This window comes from Microcebus murinus, chromosome 24 (assembly GCF_040939455.1).
Source record: "Microcebus murinus isolate Inina chromosome 24, M.murinus_Inina_mat1.0, whole genome shotgun sequence".
Classification (NCBI taxonomy): Eukaryota; Metazoa; Chordata; class Mammalia; order Primates; family Cheirogaleidae; genus Microcebus; species Microcebus murinus.
This window is the reverse complement of record NC_134127.1, coordinates 19,632,775-19,653,091: the sequence shown is the minus strand read 5'-3', so window position 1 is coordinate 19,653,091 and position 20,317 is coordinate 19,632,775. Positions and strand designations below refer to the sequence as shown.

At 56.4% G+C, this 20,317-nt stretch overlaps 1 protein-coding gene across 1 annotated transcript in view; it reads left to right on the top strand.

Annotated features, from left to right (window-relative positions):
• Positions 1 to 20,222, top strand: part of BIN3 (bridging integrator 3) — a 41,950-nt gene extending 21,728 nt beyond the window's left edge. Inside the window, exons 2-9 of the mRNA XM_012739322.3 lie at positions 811 to 859; positions 6,437 to 6,477; positions 6,870 to 6,931; positions 10,975 to 11,111; positions 11,661 to 11,701; positions 16,642 to 16,783; positions 16,934 to 17,068; positions 19,487 to 20,222. Of these exons, the coding sequence (XP_012594776.1) occupies positions 811 to 859; positions 6,437 to 6,477; positions 6,870 to 6,931; positions 10,975 to 11,111; positions 11,661 to 11,701; positions 16,642 to 16,783; positions 16,934 to 17,068; positions 19,487 to 19,633 (754 nt within the window). The 3' untranslated portion in view covers positions 19,634 to 20,222. The remainder of the gene's footprint in view (positions 1 to 810; positions 860 to 6,436; positions 6,478 to 6,869; positions 6,932 to 10,974; positions 11,112 to 11,660; positions 11,702 to 16,641; positions 16,784 to 16,933; positions 17,069 to 19,486) is intronic.
• The last annotated feature ends 95 nt before the right edge of the window (positions 20,223 to 20,317 follow it).

The window sequence follows — 20,317 nt, the reverse complement described above, 5'->3', positions numbered from 1 at the left end:
TGAATTACTTAGTTTAATGCACTCACTTTAGAGAGTAGTAAGTGAAGTCCTAGTGCAGTTGTCACCTGCCAGAGGGCAGCCTGCTCAGTGGTTTCCCTTCTGTTGTGCCTGCCTGTCTTCCATTTCAAAGTGGGGAGTCTGAGGTGCAGGGCTTCAGAGCAAGTTCAAGGCAGACTCAGGCTGCATTTCAGATTCTTCTGCAAGTTAGCCACATTTAGATTTTGTCAGTTTTCCCAGGGAATAGCCCAGCCCAACCAGTCATTAATGTCCCTATAATTTGTCATCTCTCCCCGACCTCCATCCTCCCAAGAAGCTCTGCAGATCCAGTTTGTCCCTCTACAGGGAAGTCGTGAAACTCCTAATATAGACTATAAGTGATTTTTGTGCTGTTTTTATAAAGGCATGTTTTCAAAGATGATAGCTATTACCATGAGGCTGTAATTTCTGACTTTGCAGCCCCTCAAGACACAGGTTTATAATGATTGTGATTTGCAGGGTGTCTCCCCTTTCCTGCCCGTACCTTTTCAGGGTATTTAAAGGACAGGCTGTTGTAGGAGAGGTGCTCAGGGGCAGAAGGTGGTGCCCAGGAACCTGTGTGTGACGCTGTTGATGGCAGGTTCCCTCTCCTAGAATCAAGCCAGGGTGCTGATGTTCCTATGCCTGCCAAGGCAGGGGGTCCAAGTTCAAGATCGAGCCACCGCCACTCTTCCTCACCCTCCTGGAGGAAAAGTGGCCTATACCATGTTGACTTTTTCAGCCACATCCCTCCCCATTTCTCACAATATCCTTCTTTGTCTCTTTCTCTTATAGGATTCCTTTTAAGATTACGCAGCCCAAGAAACAGATTGTTCCCAAAACAGTGAGTACCCCAATTGTTTTGCTCTGAGATTCAGCTCTATGTCACGTGGCCTTTGCACAGCACCAGAGCTTTGACTCAACACATCTTGCGGCTGGGAAGACAGCAACACAACCTGGGCCTTATTCCCACTCGTGGAGATCTATGTCCTCGTGTAGAACGGGGTTTGGAGGGGCCTCCTCTCCAAGGGTCCTTTTCCCCCTGAGGTCAGCCTGGTCCCTTCCCCGTCTCTGGGCATGTAGAAGAGGTAGGTTGCAGAGGTGGGAGGAAGGCACTGCTTCTGAGCAGTCTATACCTTTCCTAAGAGGACCCCTGAAACAGAGACCCCCACCAAAGACACACCCCAGGCCTTTACTTCTGGTACCTCAACTGCGGAAAAGACCAGGAAGCTTTTCCAGGTGGCCTGGGTGCATTTCTCTCCACTCCAGATGCGTTCTTGGTGGTGATCCAGAGTCCCTCAGCAGGAGAGGATGACTGAATCCCGCCACCTCCCTTTTGAGCCCTCGGTTTTTATCCCTATTTTATCTCCAGGATGGGAGAGGAAGAGAATCATAGACTCTTAGAAAGTTAGAGGTCATCTGGTCCACCCTCCTGATGAGGACAACAAGCTCCTAGAAAGGGTTGCAGTGACTTTCTACAGTTCTAAAAGCCCTGTACTGGCAGAGCTGGAGTTAGAACTCAGGTTTAAGGCTCAGCGCGATGGCTCATGCCCATAATCCTAGCACTCTGGGAGGCTGAGGCAGGAGGATTGCTTGAGGCCAGGAGTTTGAGGTTGTAGTGAACTATGATGATGCCACTGCACACTAGCCAGTGTGACAGAGCAAGACTTTGTCTCAAAAAAAACCAAAAAACAAACAAACAAAAAAACAAAACTCAGGTTTGAGTCTATGGTCAGTACTCTTTCCATTGCTTTTTGCTGCCTCTGGCCGTGACAACCTCCCAGGATTTGAGAGGTCTAGTACAGGACCCTCCCCCACATAGCTGAGTGAGTCTCTTGGTTTTCAGATGGGGGACCATGACTGTAGAACCTCTTATGTGACAACTCTAGAGAGTCCATGCAGTGGAGGTCCTTGTCTCTGTCATACCAGCCCCTGACGGTTCTCCTCGTCTTACTTCTTCCCCGCTTGGCTCAGCTCTCAGAACTGCAGGAAAGATATTGCTTCTGTTTGGCGGGAAGTTCAGCACGCACCTGACCAATGTCTCCATCTTTGGGAACTCCAAAGTTAGGTCACTTGAAAGGAAATGGGCCCGAGTTAAAAGAGCCCTCCCTACTTCCTGCAGAGGCAGGTCGTGGGCACTTACCTCCCATGCAGCGGCCGACCATCTGTGGAGGCTCTCAGCTGAAGCCCAAAGAATCTGGGCGTGCGAGTGTTGGGTCTGGCCGGCTACAGGAAGTGGGAAGGTGTGGCTCTGGGTCTCCAGAGTTTAATCCATGGCAGATCTGCAAGAGAAATGGTTTCGAGAAGGGTCTTTTATTCCCACCACTCACTGCAAAAAAACAAGCAAATAAGCAAAAAGCCCTCCCAACACCCCAACCCTTATAGAAATGGCCTTTTGTTCTCCATGGAAAAGTATAGGCTAGAATGCACTTTCTAGCTGCTTTGCCAGAGTTTGTTGATGGAAAAATCTTTGGGTCCTTTAATGTGAGGAATGGCAAGGACTGCAAAGGGAAGGACAGATGCAGCGTGGCCTCTCTCTTCCCTTCCTTGCCTCTGTCTCATTTGAGAGGAAATCCTGGCCCCCTAATTTATGACATCAGCTCCCCCAGACAGACTGGCTATCGGGTAGCAGTTAAGAAGCCAAGGCTGGGAGGCTGGCAGCCTGGATTCCCATCCCATCCGCTTCTTGGAGACTTCATTTTCTGATTTGTAAAATGAAGATGACGATGGTGCCTGTGTTGCAGATGTGGATGGCACTCAACACAGTGTCTGGCACATAATCCCTCAGTAGATACTAAGTACCTTATAGAAAGCTAGTTGATTTGACTCTCTTTATAAACTGTCCCAAGCAGCTCAGTTCCCCAGTACAATGACATTGCAGGCTGGGCCTTTGGTCTCTCGCAGGGAATCAAAGCTCAGAGTAAAGTGACTTGCTCCCTTGGCGCAGACCCCCACTCCCCAGAAGGCACTAGAGCAAATGTAGTGAGACCCTGCCTCTTCAGTCTCATTCTCCACCTACCACTCCCTCCCGGCCCCCAGAACAGGCCCGGGCTATGCAGTTGTCTCAGCATCTCTGGCAGCTGCCCCTGAACAGCGATGACGCACGCTGTTGTTCTTGCCCAGGCACTTTCGGGGAGTGGAGCAGATGTGGCTCCCGGGTTATTGGAAGTTGTGGCACCCCTGTCATGGGAAGAAATGCTCATGTTATCTTCAGGGAGTTTCAGGAGGTTTTTGGCTCAAGGCACCCACAGTCAGACACAAAGAAAGCATTGTGTCTGTGCCCTCCCTGTTCCCCTGTGCCCAGGTACGCAAATTCCATTATCGCGGAGGCTTTGGCTGGCATGGCGTGTTCTCAGCAGGGGCTGACCATCAGAACTGAGCCGAAAGAACAAAAGCTCTCCCCTCCCGATCCTAACCTCTGCCTAGTCCCCTCTCGCTCCCCAGGTCCCATAAAGTGGGGGAGCATCTCTGTGTGGAGAGAAGCAGCTGCACCTCGCTGTGTAACCTGGGAGGCTGGAAGAGCTCTTTGAAACTTTGCTCACCACGCCCCTCTGAAGCAAGGGTTACCCTGGGTCTCGTGCACACAGAAAGCACCTTCCTAGCTGGGTAGGTGCTCTGTGAAGTCAGGGCCAAAAAGAGTCTGGCCACACAACCTTTCCACTTGAGAAGGACGTCCATGTGCCAAGTGACGGGGCCCTTGGCCTCATTGATTGTCCTTAATCATGTCAGGGCATAGGCAAAGGCAGCCGCTTTCCACCCAGAGTGTCCGTGAAGGAGGGGCTTCCCGGAATCCTGAACGTCCAGGCTCTGATCAGTCACACCCCGTCCTAGGATTGGAGCCCCAGCCCTTCCCTTCCCTGTGAGTGTGAGTTTGTGGGGGGACTCAGCCTGTTGATTCATTTAACGAATACAGAGTTCCTGCTCCATGGCAGGGCCTGACCAGGCGCTGTGGATAGAGCAGTGAACAGCCCTGCCTCAGAGAATAAATGCAGGGCTCAGCCAAGGGTGGTCGTCAGCACTTGTTCTCCCTGCGCTGACCTCGCCGGCCTGGCCCCTGGCCGTCCTGGTCCCTGGCGGTCCGTGCACGTGTGTTGAACTTGCATTGCTGACTGGGCTCCAGCTGTCTTTCTGGCAAAGGCATCAAGCACTCAGAGATACTCAGATCTTTTCCATTTGGCTCTTTTCCTCAGAATGCATATACCTCAGAATGAGACTCCAGTGTGTCCCTTTAGTCCCTGAGCCATCATCTGGGGCTGAAATTCTGGCAATGTTCCCTAGGAGGAGAGAGCTCTCTGGCCAGTGGGTCATAGAAGCCATGCTGGCTGCTGGAAACGGGAGGTGAAAGGTTCATAAACTCCTCTTAGGTTGTCACATTGCCTTACGCAGCAGCAAGTAAAATAGAAGAATGGCGCTGCCACTGCTGACATGCTTCCACAGTGAGACCTCGAGTTTCTCATCAACCAGAATGTTCCAATCTGACCGAGTTGGAAACCTGAAGTCCCTCCCTGTGCAAGCCCAAGCAGTCCCCAGCCAGGGAGACCAGGTGTTCCTGACATCCCACACACATCAGCATACGGTGGGGATTGCAGACTCCAGGACAGGGAGCCGCGGGCTGCCGCTCTGGGGCTCTGCAAACGCTAGCGCCTCCCCTCCCCGAGGGCACCTACTATGTGCTCTGCACCTCTGGGAGAGCTTGATTCTGGCCAAGAAATGCTTCGTTTTAGTTTCATCTTTCTAGAAATAAATACTTTTAATATGTAAAGACACTACTCGGCTGTCTTGTCTCACGAGGTGAGAGGAGCTGTGTCCAGTGAAGGAGGGAGTTAGTGCACTATTGCGGTACTTAGGCACAGCACCCCAGGCTCAGCCAAAATCAGGGTTTCCCAGCTGCCAGTTTCCTGTGTGCTTGGGCTGCCCCTCCTCTCTGCTAAAGGGGTTACAGCCCCGGCCAGGCATACTGGCTCACACCTGTAATCCTGGCACTTTGGGAGGCTGAGGGGGAGGATCACTTAGGCCAGGACTTTGAGACCAGCCTGGGCAACATAGCGAGACCCCATCTCTACAATTGAAGTAAAAAAGGAAGAAAGGGTTTATAGGCCAGCTGCAGGTCTGTACTACTCTGGTCCTCCCAGCACCTCCGTGAGCAGGAGAGGAATGAGGAATCGAACAGTTGGTGAGTGTAGTCATGGCCGGGTGCCTTGCTGTGTGTTCTGTGTGTACTCCTGCTTTAATCCTCAGATAAGCCACGAAGGTTGACATTATCCCCATTTCCTTGTAAGCCATTTCAAGTTTACACGGGGAATGACTAAATGAAATTATCCCATTTTACTAGGAAAGAAAGTGAGGCTCTGAAGTGTTAGGTTTTAGGGCTCCACAGTGAGTATCAGAGTCCACATCTTACTGTCTCTGCCCATCCTCCGTGGTCCTGCCGGGGAGAGGACCAGACCGAAGTGCAGGCTCTGAAGGACCCAGGCAGGGCTCATTTGCACCAAAGCAAGTCTCCCCCGCAGCCATACCAGCCTCCTCTTCCTCTAGCTAAGACTTGGATTCCTGCAAAGCGCAAATCCCCTGGGGTGGGTAACACTTTAAACTTTTATCAAGAATATGTGCTTTGGTGGGATTGAATCTGGAATATTTTTCTTAAGATGAGCTCTTGCTGGATCCTAGTCTCCTCTGTTAGCCTCTCAGATGTCATTTACTCCACATCCCAGCCCCTCGAGAGGCCGTTGTTGACACTCCAGTTTGTAGGTAGGGAAGTTCGGGCACTAGAGAAAATGCTGGACTTTACTCATCTTCCCCTCGAGTGGCAGTGCTGGCTCAGGGCTCACGCCCGCTCAGGTTCAGCGTTGCTGGCGCCGGAGAGTTTGCCCACGAGTCACAAACGTAGAGAGCCTCACCCGAGTGAGCAGTGACAGCGTTTGTGTTTGGTACCTCCCTGCTCACAGGGCGGTGAGCACCATCTCTCCTGTGGCTGACAGGTGGGCCCTGCGAGGAAAGCCAGGCCGAGAGGGGAGGTGACCTGGTCTGGTCTCACAGCCAGCAAGTGGCAGCGACAGCCCTCTTCCTATGTGCCCTGCTGCCCCTGCCCCCCCGGGTGGGATTTGGTCACACTGGGAGCACCTTGGCTGCCCCCAGGGCAGGGAGAGAAGAGGGCGCACCACTTAGGGCCTCGCTCCGCTCCGAGGTGGCAGAACAGAGCCACAGCCTGCTGCCGCCTGCCTGGCCGGCCCATCTGGGAGGGGTGTCTTTCTCCCTAAGTCAAACAGCTCATTAATTTGGGAGCGCAGGGATCCTGTGTCGTTAATGATCTGCCGGTGCTTGTGTGAACCAGGGGAGGGTGTGGACAGGGCGGCAGGAGGCCGGGAGACATTTTCCATCGTGTTGTCATTGCTCCGGTGATTGAGTTATCTCTTTCTTGCAGGTGGAGAGAGACTTTGAGAGGGAGTATGGAAAACTCCAGCAGTGAGTGTCAAACCCCAGGAGGAGGAAGCGGGAGGTGGGACAGGCAGGAGCCTCCTGCATGCGGGGTGTCCCCTCCCGAGGCCTCCTCTGCTCGCCACTCTTCATGGGCTGCAGTGTTGCCCGTTCGCACCCTGGGGGCCAAGGGCAGCAACTTCACCAGGCTGCCAGCCCCTGCTGTCCCCAGCAGGTGGCCGCGTGAGAGTCCTTAACTCGTAGCCTTTGGGTGCGTGGCCTCATGCAGAGTGTGTAGTGGCACTTCAGTCAGCGGGAAAGTCCCTGTGGGGGAGGGCCCCTGCTTCTCCCGGGCAGCATCCCTAGCCACTCAGGCCTACTGCAGGGAGAGGGGGAGGAAGGGCCCGAAGCAGCCAGTGAGGCCGGTCCCTGCCTTGCAGGCTGGAAGAGCAGACCCGGAGGCTGCAGAAAGACATGAAGAAGAGCACCGACGCCGACCTGGGTAGGTGGCGCTCTGCCTCGTGACCGGCTTGGGCAGGCTGGGGCATAGGTGGGCACCCTCCTCCCTCAGCCCCTCTTAGGGCTGACTCTGCAGCCACCACTCAGAGGAAGCCCAACCAGAGTCCCTGAGAAGCAGCGTGAGGTCACTCCTCACTGAGCAGATCCTCTTCCCACGGAGCCCCAGTGCCACCGCCAGCAAGAGCTTCTGGTCACAGATGCCTCCCTTTCCTCCGAGTCTAGGCACCAGCTCAGGCTGCCCAGAGAGCAAAGGCAGCACATTCCCTGTAGAAATGTGTCCCTGGCCTGGTGGGACTGGTTTTCCAGTGGTGACAGGGACTAAAGCTGATGTGTTTAAGCAAGAGGGTGGGTTAAAGTGTGGGACCAGAAATAGGGCAGGTCATTCTGTCGTTACAAAGGGCACTGAAGAGTCTGTGGTAGGTAGGAGCTGGCAGCTGCCAGGAGGCAGCCAGTGGCCTTGGGGACGTGTCTTGGCTGAAGAGCTCTTGTGTAAAATGAGAGGGAGCTGGGCCCAGGAGCCCAGAGACTAAAGCAGCCCTGGAGTAAGGGACATGGGTCGTGTCCCAGGGAGCCGGCAGCCAGCAGCTGGGAGTGATGGAGAACTCCTGAGCTCCTCCCACAAGGCCTTGACTTAAATATAATTTAATACACACCTTCCTGCAACGGGCTGATAAGGAAAGGAAAATGGTCCTTCCCTGGGAGTAGTGGCCACCACCGAGGTGCAGGTGGGAGCTGCCTGCCTGTGTGGGGACTGCCATCCCCTTTGTGGCATAGATCATTTGTGCCGGCACTAACCCCGAGGATGTGGGCTGGTCTGAACATGACCTGCTCCTCGCTCCTGGCCCCTGGCCTCTCCAAGCTATGTGTGTCACAAGCCAAAGGCCGGATTAGGGAGTTTGTTATTGTTTGCTTTGTAGTTATTTCAGGTCTGAGTTACTCAGGCTGCGTTTTTCTTTCTCGTTCCCCACTGCCTGTCCGGTCAGGAGCCACTGTGACCTTTTAGTCCCTTCCTGCTCCTCCAGGCTGCGCTGTCAGAGCATAGAGGAAGTGAAGGTGTGTTGTGTTCAGAGCCAGTCGCTTTGGAACCAAGTAGAGCATCAGGGGTCTGTGACCTGGTGTGTGTGGCTGTGGAAAGCTTAGTTTGCCAGCAGAGAAACCAGGGTTAAGTGGGGGACCCTGGGGGCTGGATTCCTGGCCGCTGTCAGAAGCGGACATGGGCAGAGAAAGCTTGTCTGCAAGGACCGTGTCCTGGCTGGTTGCCAGGCCGGAGCCTGGCAGCCACGCTAGACTCTCACACAGTGGGGGCGTCCCAGTCACTGGGGGGCTTGTGACAAGGCACACCTCGGGCCTCAGCCCAACTCTGATGCTTCAGGCTGGGCAAGGCCTGAAAATGTGTCTCCAGTGAGTTCCCAGGTGTGGCTGGGGCAGCGGGGCCCACTTTGAGAACCTCTGGTCCAGACAGCAGAGAGGCATCCAATGATACCTTTCCTGATCTTGGAATCTCCCGAGCTCCCTGGACAAGATCTAAAATTCCCAGCTATTGTTCTACAAAAGATTATTGTTTTTTCAGAAAATCATATCATTTTCAGAGTGATCAGTCTCTGTTGGGTCTTTGGATCTTACATTCCAGACTCCAAAGACACAGGTGGTGTCGAAGACCCTCGCTTTCTCCAAGGTGCAAAGCCCCCAGCCTCCCATGTTGTGCCAGGCTGACCCTGCCCCAGTCCCTGCAGGGCAGAATGAGGCACAGTGGACCACTGGTTCGCAGGAGCATGGAGGCCTGGTACTCTTGACGTCACTGGCCCCAGCTCTGCTCTGCACACCTGACGTGAGGGCGGGTCTGCCCAGGGGCTGGTGGCTTGAACAGACACAAGTCCTTGACTTCCTGTGGTTCCAGCAACCATGAAGGGAGTTAGGGAAGAAAAGGGGAAGTGGGAAGGAAGTCATCTCCCCTGTCCTTTGACTTTTTTGGGGTGGTTTTCTTCAATATGAAAAAAAAAAAAAATAGATGACATTTTTCTGAAACGTTTCCAATTTTATACAGGTTTTTGTTATCTTTTAATTATGCTGTCTGTGATTGTTTCATAATCAAATCAAGTTACACATAATGTTTGTTCCTAAACCTACAAAGTCTCTTCACAGAATTTTATAAGTGTTTTTTCCTCCATTGCTTCAACATTTCTGGAAAGTTTACATTTCCAGCCTTCTCCCACATTTTGCCCTTTTGCTGGGTGAACGGCGGCACTCTCCCAGCTGCGAGAGAAACCCCAGGATGGGGCTCGGGGCAGGCGAGTCGACCACTCAGACGTTTTGCTGGCAGTGGAGGGGGCCAGGGAGACGGGGCCCCTCTGGGCTTCTGTTTCTCCTGCGTCACAGAGGAGAGGCAGGGCTGGGGCCAGGTGTCCTCCTGTGGAGTGGCGAGGGAAGGTCACATCTGTAACGAACTGGGAGGCAGGCCTTACGTCATTGATTCTAAGACACTTTTTCACATTTAAAATCTCTCAAAGCAAAGTTACCATAACGCTTGAGGTGTGTCCTAGTCTGATTGGCAGCATGTTTTTCTCTCTCAGCAGTTTATAGAGTAATGGTGTGTCTTATTATACAATTGATAACATCTTCAATTCAGTCACATACAAATAGTAAGAAATGCATTCACAAGTGTGTCTTCTTCCCTGAGACTCAGCCAGACACGCTCTGAAACTGGTGCAGATAGCCCTGGGCCAGCGTGGCCCTTCTCTAGGGCCTCTTCTGCTCCTCTAGAATTTTGTTTGCAAATAATGGGGACCAAGAGCTCCAAAGCTGCCAAAAGGTCTCCATCTTGCCTCTGAGCTGCCTGAGACTTCCAGCCCCCCCCCATCTGTCCAGCAGGGAGTAGAAACACTCCAAGAGGGGGTGTGGGGGCGCTGGTCATAGCCATGGGGACATGGTACGAGAGAGGACCTTCACAAATGTAAGTGGACACCCTGTCAGAGACCTGTAGGCCCTTTCCTCCAGGCTGGATCACAAGGAGAACAGTGGACAGGGAAGCAGGTCCCATGGGTCTGGGCCAGGCTTGGCACTCAGCTTTTTGACCTCGGAGGCAGTGCAAACCCTGCTGAGCCTCTCTGGCCTCATCTGTAAGATAGAACCAAAGTACATTTCCCCAAATGTCTGCTGGGTTACTGGAGCCCTAAATGAGACCGTGCTTGCAAACCTTGGCAGAGGCAGGATGGAGACCTTTAGGCAGCTTTGGAGCTCTTGGTCCTGTATAAGTTTTCAGGGCCCCATTATTTACAAACAAAACTCTAGGGGGACAGAAAGAGGCCCCGGAGAAGGGCCATGTTGGCCCAGGGCTGTCTACAACAGTGTCAAAGTGTGTCTGGATGAGCCTAGGGGAAAAACACATTTTCCATTGGATGTCTTCCTATGGGATGTCACTGGAACCCAGAGTTGGCAAGCTACAGCTGCAGGCCAGATCTGACCTGGTTTTGTCAATAAAGTTTTATTGAAATAGCCACCCTGTTCTTTATGTGTTTTCTGTGGCTGTTCTCACAGTACAAGGCAGAGATAAGTAGTTGCAACAGAAACCACATAGCCCACAAAGCCTTAACTATTTACTGTTTGGGACGCCACACTTTCGTACTGAGTAGTGTAAGCTAGAGTACTGAAACTTTGTCCCTGAAAGCTTCACATCCAAACCACCTGGAGATACTTTTTTAAATGCATATTCTTGGGTTCCAGATTTATTGAATTAGAATCTATGGGGTCAGAAATATGTGTTTTTATAGCTTCCAACCCAGGTGATCCTATTATAACCCAGAGTTTGGTTCATAAGCATTCCCCAGAGCAGTGTTAGGTGATCAGGAATGAACAGTAAACAACAGGGATCAGTATCTCATGGCTTGGTGGCACTTTGTCATTTTGATGTTCAGGGCCATGGGAAGAGGTCGCTGGGGTGCAGCCCCTGGGCTGTAGGGGCACCGGGTCCTGAGGAAAAGACAATGAACCCGCCCCTTCATCTGGTCACTGAGTTCTGCCTTTTTGCAGCCATGTCCAAGTCTGCTGTAAAGATCTCCTTGGACTTGCTCTCCAATCCCCTCTGTGAGCAAGACCAGGACTTTTTGAACATGGTGACAGCTCTGGACACGGCCATGAAGCGGATGGACGCCTTCAATCAGGAGAAGGTGACTAGATGTTGGTCTCTGGTGGCCAAACACCACCTCCTCTCCTCTCTCTCAGCCTGTGTCTGGTTGTGGCCTTAGCGGGCTCAGTCTGCTTCCCGGGCACACTCAGCCCTGGGATGCAGGCCACAAGCCCATGCCCAGCTCTTTCTAGATGGCTCCGCTTCAGTGTACCCTGTTCCCTGATGATCCCCTGAGTCACGTCACTCGCGGTGAGGCCTGAGGGAGACTCTAGGCAGCTCTGCTCACCCAGAGCCCTGAGCCTTCCGTTGCTGCCCACCTGCCCCACACAATGACAAGGCAGACAGTGCTGGCAGGACAAGGACAGAGCTCCTGTCACCCTCCAGGCTTCCTGGCTGTCATCTCTGCTTCACTCTAGCTGCAGTTAGGGGTGGCCTGCCTTGCCTGTCTTCCCATTCCCGTCCTACCTAGGGTCTTGGGGGGACCCCTGACAGCTCGCTGTCTTCTGAGAAACTTGGAGCCCCCTTTTTAGGGAGAGTCTGACTTGCTCCCCCCTCCAGGTTTAATGTCACTGGGTCTTTCTTTCAACAGGTGAACCAGATCCAGAAGACTGTGATTGAACCCTTAAAAAAGTAAGTAAAGGTCATCCCAGAACCTCAGGCCTCAGGGCACTTATAGGAAAGGCGGAGCTGCCACCTGGGGACTGAGCAGCACTGCTAGCGGCCAGTCCCCTTATTCCCCTGGGAATGACAGGAAACTCAGTGGGGACAGCAGCTCTGCCATCCGTGGCCTAAGGGCTGATGCTCCTGGTAGCTCTGGAGTACCTGAGATGGCCCAGACAGGCTTGGTGACAGCAGGGAACTTCCCATTTCTCCCACTGCTCCGGTGGCCGTTTTACCGTCTTTCCCTCACTCCCAAGAGGGCGGCGGGGCCGGGCTTGCCAAGTTGAGCGAGCAGAGATCTTGGCCAGCCCTCGGTGGACCTGAGCAAGGCCTTTCATCTCTCTCTGCTGGATTGGGAGTGCAGCTGCCAGCAGTGCCCGGTTTTGGAAATGTGGGGGTGGCTGCATCGGGGAGGGGCTCGGTGGCCTGGTGCTGCCTGGGAAGGTCCCCTAGCTCGTGACCGGTGGGGGTCAGGAATGCTGCTGCAAAGCACATCTCCCGTCAGGCAGGCCCTGGGCAGCGATCAGACGGGCTATTCCCCGAGTCCCCGGGGTGGGGAGAGCAGGCCGCAGCCTTGCCTTGAAGCTCTGCAATCGCTTCATCTTCTTCCCGGCCTCTCCCAGGCAGGCGCCGACCTAGAAAGGCCCCGCCGGCAGCTGCACCGTATTCCCTCTTCCGCGGTGGTCCCTGGCCTGGTAACAAGCCTTTGCTTAATGACCATCAGGCCTGGCTCGGGGCCCGGAGCAGGATGAAGAGCGGTGTGATACTCCGGCCCCTGGTGTTTGGCGGTTGGTGCCATCTCTCCCTGCCCAGGCCCAAGGTGTGGGATGAGGACAAAGCCCTGCTAACCCTGGCGACTTTCTCAGCCAGGCTTGCAGAGCTCCGTGTGGCTGTGAGGAAAGAGATTTCTCCTCCCCACCTGGCCTGGCCCCCTAGGGTGGGGCACCCACCACCCCGTGTTTGCGAGTCACGCCTCAGCCCCACGTCACAGGGTCACGTGGAGAGCCGGTGCAGGAGCTCTGAGGCTTGTGGCTTTCTGTTCTGGGATCCAGAACAGACGGTTCAGGGCTGAGCGGGAGGGAACGCGGGCCGTGCCCACAGAGGATTCTTCTGTGCCAGGGTTGCAGGGGTCCTGGGGACAGCCAGTCACTGGGGCGGCCACAGGTACGCAGAGCAAGGCAGAGGACACCAGCTCAGAGAACTGGGGGGCTGACACCCATCTTGATTTCAGTACCAGTGAGGTGGCCTTGAAATCTGATGCCTGGCTTCTGCAGCCAAATGCAGAGAAACTCGGCTGCTCCCGCCACCCTGGTGGGCCACCACCTGCCAGGAAGGTGGGGGCGTGGCAGAGGGGGCGGCCCCATCTCCGCAACGGATCTGCTGCCCTCTGCCTGAGCCGGGGGCCTGCCTGGCCGCCTGGCTGGCTTGTCCTTGCACCCTCACAGCTGACATGTGATCTCCCCCAACCACGTAAAACCGCACTGCCTGCTGCCGCCTCCCATGGGCTTCCTCTTGCCAGGAGAGAAGCTCCCAGGGACCCCAGCACCGGAAACAGGAAACTGCAGCTTTCCTGTCCTCTGATGAAGATCGTGGCCACATGGCCACCCTGCCGCCCCCGCCTCTCCCCCCCCAGGGGGCTCGGCCTCTAATCCCCTGGTCCCTGGGCCGCGTTCACATGTCGGATGGGGATGCTTTCAATTTCCCTTTCCTGGTGGGCGGAAGATCCCGGCTGTGTGGGCACGGGCTGAGGCATGGCAGGCATTCCCCGCAGGGCCGGCTGCGCCAGCCCACCTCCCAGCCGGCCTCCCTCACCCCACGCTCCCTGGGGAGCGAGTTTGGTGTGGAACCTGAGGACAGGCACGAGGTGGGCAGTCACCATGGATAGCACTGCAGCGAGTGCTGGTCTGGGCCCAGCCTGTCTCCCCTTCTTTGAGGAGAAGCATAGAGCAACACGAGGGGCTTACACGGTCTAGTGTGGAAGCCATGTGGCCTTCTCAAGACAGCAGGCCAGGTGTGGCAGCTGCCAGTGGGGTGCAATGGCATGGAGCGGGGCCACGCTGGGTGGGCTGTGCCAGCCTGCCCCCTGCTCTTGGGTCCGTTTCCTCGTCTGTGGAAGGAGAGTGCCGAATTGGCTGTGCTTGTCAGCCTGCGCTTGTCTGCGCCCTCCCCCGCTGTCGCCCAGACCCTGACCTGAGGGTGGAGGAAAGCTCCACACGGGTGCCAATTGTCAGACCAGCTCCCCACATGGCACCGTGGTACGTCCACCGCCTGCCCCATGTGGCTGGCAAGGCCTGTCCCATTGCTAAAAAGTACAGAATGGGGACGTGGGGCCTCAGTGGGGTGGGTGGTACCGGGGCCAGGGGATAGAGTTCTGGTCCACATTTGTTCAGCAGCCACCTCAGGGAAAGCTATGCCCCTCACCAGACCAGTGTTAGTGCTCCCTTGAATGTAAAGGGGTATGACACCCGTCCCTACCCCCAGAGAACCCCCCGGCCATCCACGTGGTGACGTACTCGGGCTTTGACCGAGGGGAGCTGCCGTGGGAGACAGAAATGATCGTGGTGAAGACATGCTCTTCCCGGAGGGGCAGATGCTCAAACAGAATGGTGGGGTCTGTCCCCCGCAGAGCCAGGTGGTCTTGGTTGCAGAGGGCTGGCAGGAGGAGCTGTGCTGGGAGCAGCCCCCTGTGGACACAGTGCCTCTGACCCACTCCCCCAGGAAAGCGCTTCACCCCTGGGTCCCCGCCTCCCTTGGCCTCCCGTCTGCACGTTTCCCACATAGACTGCCCAGGTCCCTCCGTGTAGCCAGCATTTCTGGCTCTGGCCCTGGAATAAGCCCCAGTTGACAACCATGGAAAGGGCTATGAGCGTGAGCCACGGTGTAGATGCTGCTGGGTCACAAGTGTCAGGGCTTCTTGAATGACAAGCATGTTGCTGGTCCCATCTTGCACCCGTGGAATGCTCCTATGCACACTTTGCCTCACTCGTTGTGATGCTCTCTCCTGAGGGTCTGAGCTCAGAGTGATGCAATTGTGGGCCAGGCCTGCCTGTCTCTCATCCATGCTCTGTCCCTGTCCCACCGGCACTTTCCAGGCAGCCTGCAAGTAGACAGCAGAGGCCCGGGTGCTGGGACTACCCAAGCAGCAGGTGGCTTCTAATGAAAGGATCAGGGTGGCTGCTGGTGGCCCTTGGCCATCTGAGGTGGAGGGAGAGGCAGGTGGCAGCTTCTCAGGCCCCACTGCCCCCGCTCCCTCAAGCCACATGGCTCCCAGCTGCCCAGGAAGCCAGCGGGGCTCCCCTAGCAGCTGGGACTCCATCACAGCAACTGCATTAGGCAAGAGCAGTGAGCCCACTCCTCCCAGCGGTGTCACTGCCTCATGGTGGGTGGCTTGGATGGCTGTGTCCTGCTGGCGTCTGGTTCCCACCTCTAGCAGGCACAGTGCCAGTGAGGTCTGTGCTCTGGGTGTACACGGCATCAGGAAGGCCCTGTCCTGCCTGGCAAATCTGTCCATCAAATGTCGGCGTGATTGCTATGTCTAAGGGCCTGTGGCTGAGGATTCAGAGACGTTTCCGTGGTTTCCCCACTTCTTTAGCATTTTGTTAGGCAGAGGACCCGTGTTGGATGCTCATTAATTAGAGGAATTGGCGTTAGTATTGGCCTCCCTTGGGGATAAGCCCTTGATGTCATCCACATCTGTTCCCTGGGTCTGCAGCGTAGTTTGGGGCATTTACTGTTTTGCCAGGTTCATGTTCTCTAGCAAAACTGTTCATTGCTGTGACCTCACACGTACGCTTGTTGAAGCTTTTTAAGACCACATTCGTGGTCGTGTTCTCTCGAGAGGCAGATTTGGGAAGTCACGCGTTGTGTGGTGTTGGAATTCCCTGGAGTTGACCCGAGAGTGCGCAGGTGCCTGCGAGGGAGCCTGGCCTCAGCACTTCCCCTGCCCTTGTCTTTCATCTTTTCTGGGTTCCTCATAGAAACTCCACGAGGAACCGTCTCTTCTGGTCCTGGGTCGCCAATCCTGCTGCTCAGCCCCCAAGTGACCACTGAGTCACTTTCCTGCAGCTGCGTGGCTGGTCTCGCCCGGCTCGAGGCTCCCGGCTTGTCTGGTGGATGCCTCCTGCCACCGAGCCCAGGGCCAGGCCCTCCAGCAGCAGCGGCCAAAGTGTGTCACTGCTCAGGGCATAGCGTTCCAGAAGGCTGCCCCGTCGTCTGTCCGCTTCCAGAAATCCCGCCCTGTGTAGGCAAGGAGAACGCAACATCCCTGCCTGGGCCGACAGGAACAACCGCCCTGTGCCCATCTCAAGATACCGTCGTCCCTTGTAGTTAAAGATGACACTAGCCATGAAGATTTTGCTTGGAGTGCCCAAAATGCCGCCGTGTACTGCTGCTGTTTGAGGATGGGCACTCTGAGGACTTCCCGTCGTCGTCCCTTCTAGTCACGGTGGGAGGGCGTCCTCGAGTCATTTTCCTAGAACATCTGGTTGACAGTTTGGCCATTCCAAGGGTAGAACCATGGGATCTCTGCTTTTCTCGCGTTGCAAAGGCGCCCTCGGCCGGGACGTTTCAGTTCTGCCACCTGCTGGTGGCGCCGTAGGGGATGGGGAAGGGCCCAGACAGAACTGGGATCCCTGAGTTCTCTTCTGGACGTCTCTACATAATTGTGACCTGGGGCAACTCATACGTCTTCTCTCTGGTCTCAGTTTCTCCCAGTTTTTAAAACGAAGCTATTGTACAGGTGTCTCCCAAGGAGTGTCCCAACCCCTGCTGTCCCCTAGCAAGTCTGTGCCATGCGGCGTGGGTCAGGGAGGCGGGTGGTCCAGGTGTGCTCAGCTCACGTTTCTGAGAGAGAGGAGCTGCCAGGCCGCCCCGCCAAGAAAGGCCTGTGTCCTACCCGCCGTGTCCCCCAGGTTTGGCAGCGTCTTCCCGAGCCTCAACATGGCGGTGAAGCGGCGGGAGCAGGCCTTGCAGGACTACCGCAGGCTGCAGGCCAAGGTGGAGAAGTACGAGGAGAAGGAGAAGACAGGGCCGGTGCTGGCCAAGCTCCACCAGGTACGGGGTCGGGTGGCAAGGGTGCAAGGGGCGGAAGGGAAGGGTATGGACGGGGCGTTGTGGTCGTGTGTGGTGAGCTCCCCCCTCCACCTGGGGACTCCAGGACCAAGACAGCAGCGAGAGCTCTGACACTAGCTTCTTGCTCCCCAGGCCCGAGAAGAGCTCCGGCCCGTGCGGGACGACTTCGAAGCCAAGAACAAGCAGCTCCTGGATGAGATGCCCCGGTTTTACGGCAGCCGGCTCGGCTACTTCCAGCCCAGCTTCGAGTCCCTGATCCGGGCACAGGTGAGGCCAGCCGCTCCGCGCACATCGGCCCCGGTCACATCGGGTAACCTCGAGTTCCTCCCTGAGGAGATGGTCGTGGGCTCTGTGGACGCCCCTCGTGCCACTTTGCTGCCCCACGCTGGAGGGAAGGTGGCTGAGCTGTTCTCTGCAGACAGCGGCACCGAGGGGATGGCATTCCGGTGCGGGATGTGGGGCTCTGGAGCCTCGGGGACTCGGACTGCTGCCTGGCATTTGTTTGGGTTCCCACGTTGCTCTAAGGGTAACCCCAGCCGTGGGGTGGGCAAGGTTCCTTTCAGTGGAGAGTCCCCTCAGGTTTCTGTGTCCCTTCATGTCATGCTGTGAGCAGCAGAAAGAAGCCGGCAGCCCCTTTAGGCCTTCTTTCGGGGCAGGTTCTTTGCCGGGGGGTCCTGAGGACACGAGGGCTCTGGAGACCTGGTTCTGAGGACCCAGCCCCCCTGCCTGCCCACCTTGTTAGTCCTCACTAGCGCCAGGCCCCAGGGAGACGAGACTTTGAGCTACCCAGGGAGGGGTCCCTGAGCCCTGGGAGAGCCATGGTCAGGTGGGGAAGGGCAGGCCGGACTCAGGTGGCACCAATGCTGCGGAGCTGAGTGTCAGACACAGGCCAGGACCCTGTGCCACCTCTGCTTGGGTGGAAGGACATAGCGGGAGCATTTCCCTCCTCACCCCCGTTAATCTTTAAATCTCTAGCAAGGATCATTCTCCCCACTGGCAAAATAGAAGCGTTGAGGTGCCAAAGCCAGAATCAGGTCCCCTCTACACAGGACCCCACTGATGGCTCAGTGCCAGCCTCAGGACCCCATACTCGTCCCTTCACCTTCAGGTAGCCGGGCAGCAGGCTGCACATGTCTGCAGCCACTTGCGGCTGCTGTTTTCTTGGCCGGGCGTCTGGCACCCTCTAGTGGACACTGCCAGTCCTTGCAGGTTCCACAGTCTCAGGCCCCAGGAGAAGCCGATCCAGCCTCCCACCATGCAGTTTTTGGAGAACTCCAGAAGCCATGGCCAGGCACTCAGTGTTAGGGAGCCTGGGACTGGAGCTGGGACTTGTTAGTGACCCACATCCTTGGTCCTGTGTCATCTGTGTCATCTCTAGGGGGCAGTGAGACCGAGAGCCTAGTGGGGGCAGGGGTCCTTTCCACCCCTGAGGCAGGCCCCCGTGCAGCCATCCCAGCCGTCCACGCCCTTCCTCCTGTTGCTCTCAGGAGGAAGCCTCGGGTGCCTGGCTTGGTGTGCCCAGGTTGGAGCCGTGTGGGAGGCGAGGGAGGGATGCCCCGTAACCAGGCAGCGGGGGAGCCAGGGGTTGTTTACCGCCCCCTCGGCACAGCCGCCTCCTCGCCCGCTGCCGCTGCCGTTAGTCACTGCAGAAGTGAGCATTCCCCGTGACTCACACGGCTTGGCTTGGGCGAGGAGTTTGGGGGTAGGGTGGCCATCCCCCGCCCTCCCCCCAGCACTTGCCCCAGGCCCGGCTTCATTCAACTGAGGCCTGGCTTCATTCAGCCCTCTAGGCCCAGTGGAAACCTTGCCATGGGTGTCCAGGAGAGACTGCCTAGGGATGGTCTCGAGTGTCTGTAGTCGCAGAGACAGCTGGGAACAGAGTGTTTGAAGGTGTGGGGCACTTTCACAAAAGTACTTGCTTTCATTGGGTCGTGAGGTGGAAACTGAGGCAGGACCTGGGAAAGCCCCTGTCCTTGGCCACCTGGGAGAATAGTGATAGGGCCCCCGTTCCTCTGCCCACTTCGGCCTCTGGGCCTGTGTCCCACCCAGTCCTGGTGCTGCCTGGAAGGATCTGGGTGAGCCTGGCCTCTGAGCCGTGCCCATGGCTATGCGCTCAGACCATGCGTGAGGGCGGGTGTGAGTTGGTGAGTTAGGAGGGAACGGAAGGCTAGAACCATGTCACCTTTCTCAGCTTTACCTCTAAAATTGGCTCTCGGGGCTTTGGGAGTCACCAGCCTACCATGTCCTCATTCTCCCAGGACAAAAGCTTTGGGTTTCTCTCCTGGCTTCCAAAAAGCAGTCAGGCCCTGGTCCCAGTGCCTGTCACTCCTCAGCCTCCCAGGCCTGGCCACAGGCCTGTCCCTTCCCGCTTTGGGTCCTGGGAGAACAGGAGTGGGAAGGGCATCTTCACCTGCAGTCGCCAGGGCCCTGTTGCTCCCCAGCTTGGTTTGACTTATGGCTGCCCTGCGGTCTCGGCTGAGCCTTTCTGTTCCTTGTGCCTCCGGAAGGCTGTGGCCCTACTCCTGTCTGCGCTGCCAGCAGTCAGGGACAGGAACTAGGGAGGGAGGCAGCGGTGGAGAAGTGGGAGCTGGCCCCATGGCAGCGCCAGCCCCGCTGTCCTCCTGAGGTTTGGGCGCCTGATTCCCGGGAGCCCAGCACTGGCTGACCCTTCCTGTGTCCCCACAGGTCGTGTACTACTCCGAGATGCACAAGATCTTTGGAGACCTGACCCAACAGCTTGACCAGCCAGGCCACTCTGACGAGCAGCGGGAGCAGGAGAACGAGGCCAAGCTGAGCGAGCTCCGAGCCCTCTCCATCGTGGCCGACGACTGAATTCCCATTGCTTTCAGAGGACTTCTGGGACACAGCCTCTGTAGTCCTTGTCCTGTGCAGGGCAGGCTCTGCTCCTCCCGCAGGCTGGGGTAGGGGTGGCCCCGGTTGACCCTGGCAGCCCCGAGCAGTGAGCGGCTTCATCCTGCAAGCTGCAGCCTCCCCCAAAGCCCCAGACGCAGGTAAGCAGCGTAGGAGCCCAGAGCTTCGCTTCCAGAATTACCGTCCAAAGTACGTCCAGGCCTAGGGCCAGAGCATGCTGTAGCCCCTCGGAGGGCGTGGGCTCCGCCAGCTCAGCTGAGGGTCTTCGCCCTGCCTGTGTGGCAGGATCGTATCTACCTCCAGAGACCCCAGCCAGGGACCCTTGTTGCCTTTTCACTTCAAAGACTCTTTTCCTAGGAGAGGCCACAACCCTGCCTGGGTGACAGAGAGCAGGCAGGCTGGTTCAGGTTCCCGAGGTAACTAAAGTAACTGCCCCACCACACAGAATGTCACATATCAATTCACAAGCCTCAGGGCACAAACGTGGGTTTGTCTCTCACCTGGATATGTGGGATTTTATTTTTTCAAGTAAAGTTTTCACTAAAATGTCCATGTAGTATTGTGCTGTGACTTAAGGAGGGAACAGCCCTGCTGGAGAGTGGCCCGGCAGAGCCCGGGGCTGAGGGCCAGGAAGGGGGGCGGTGG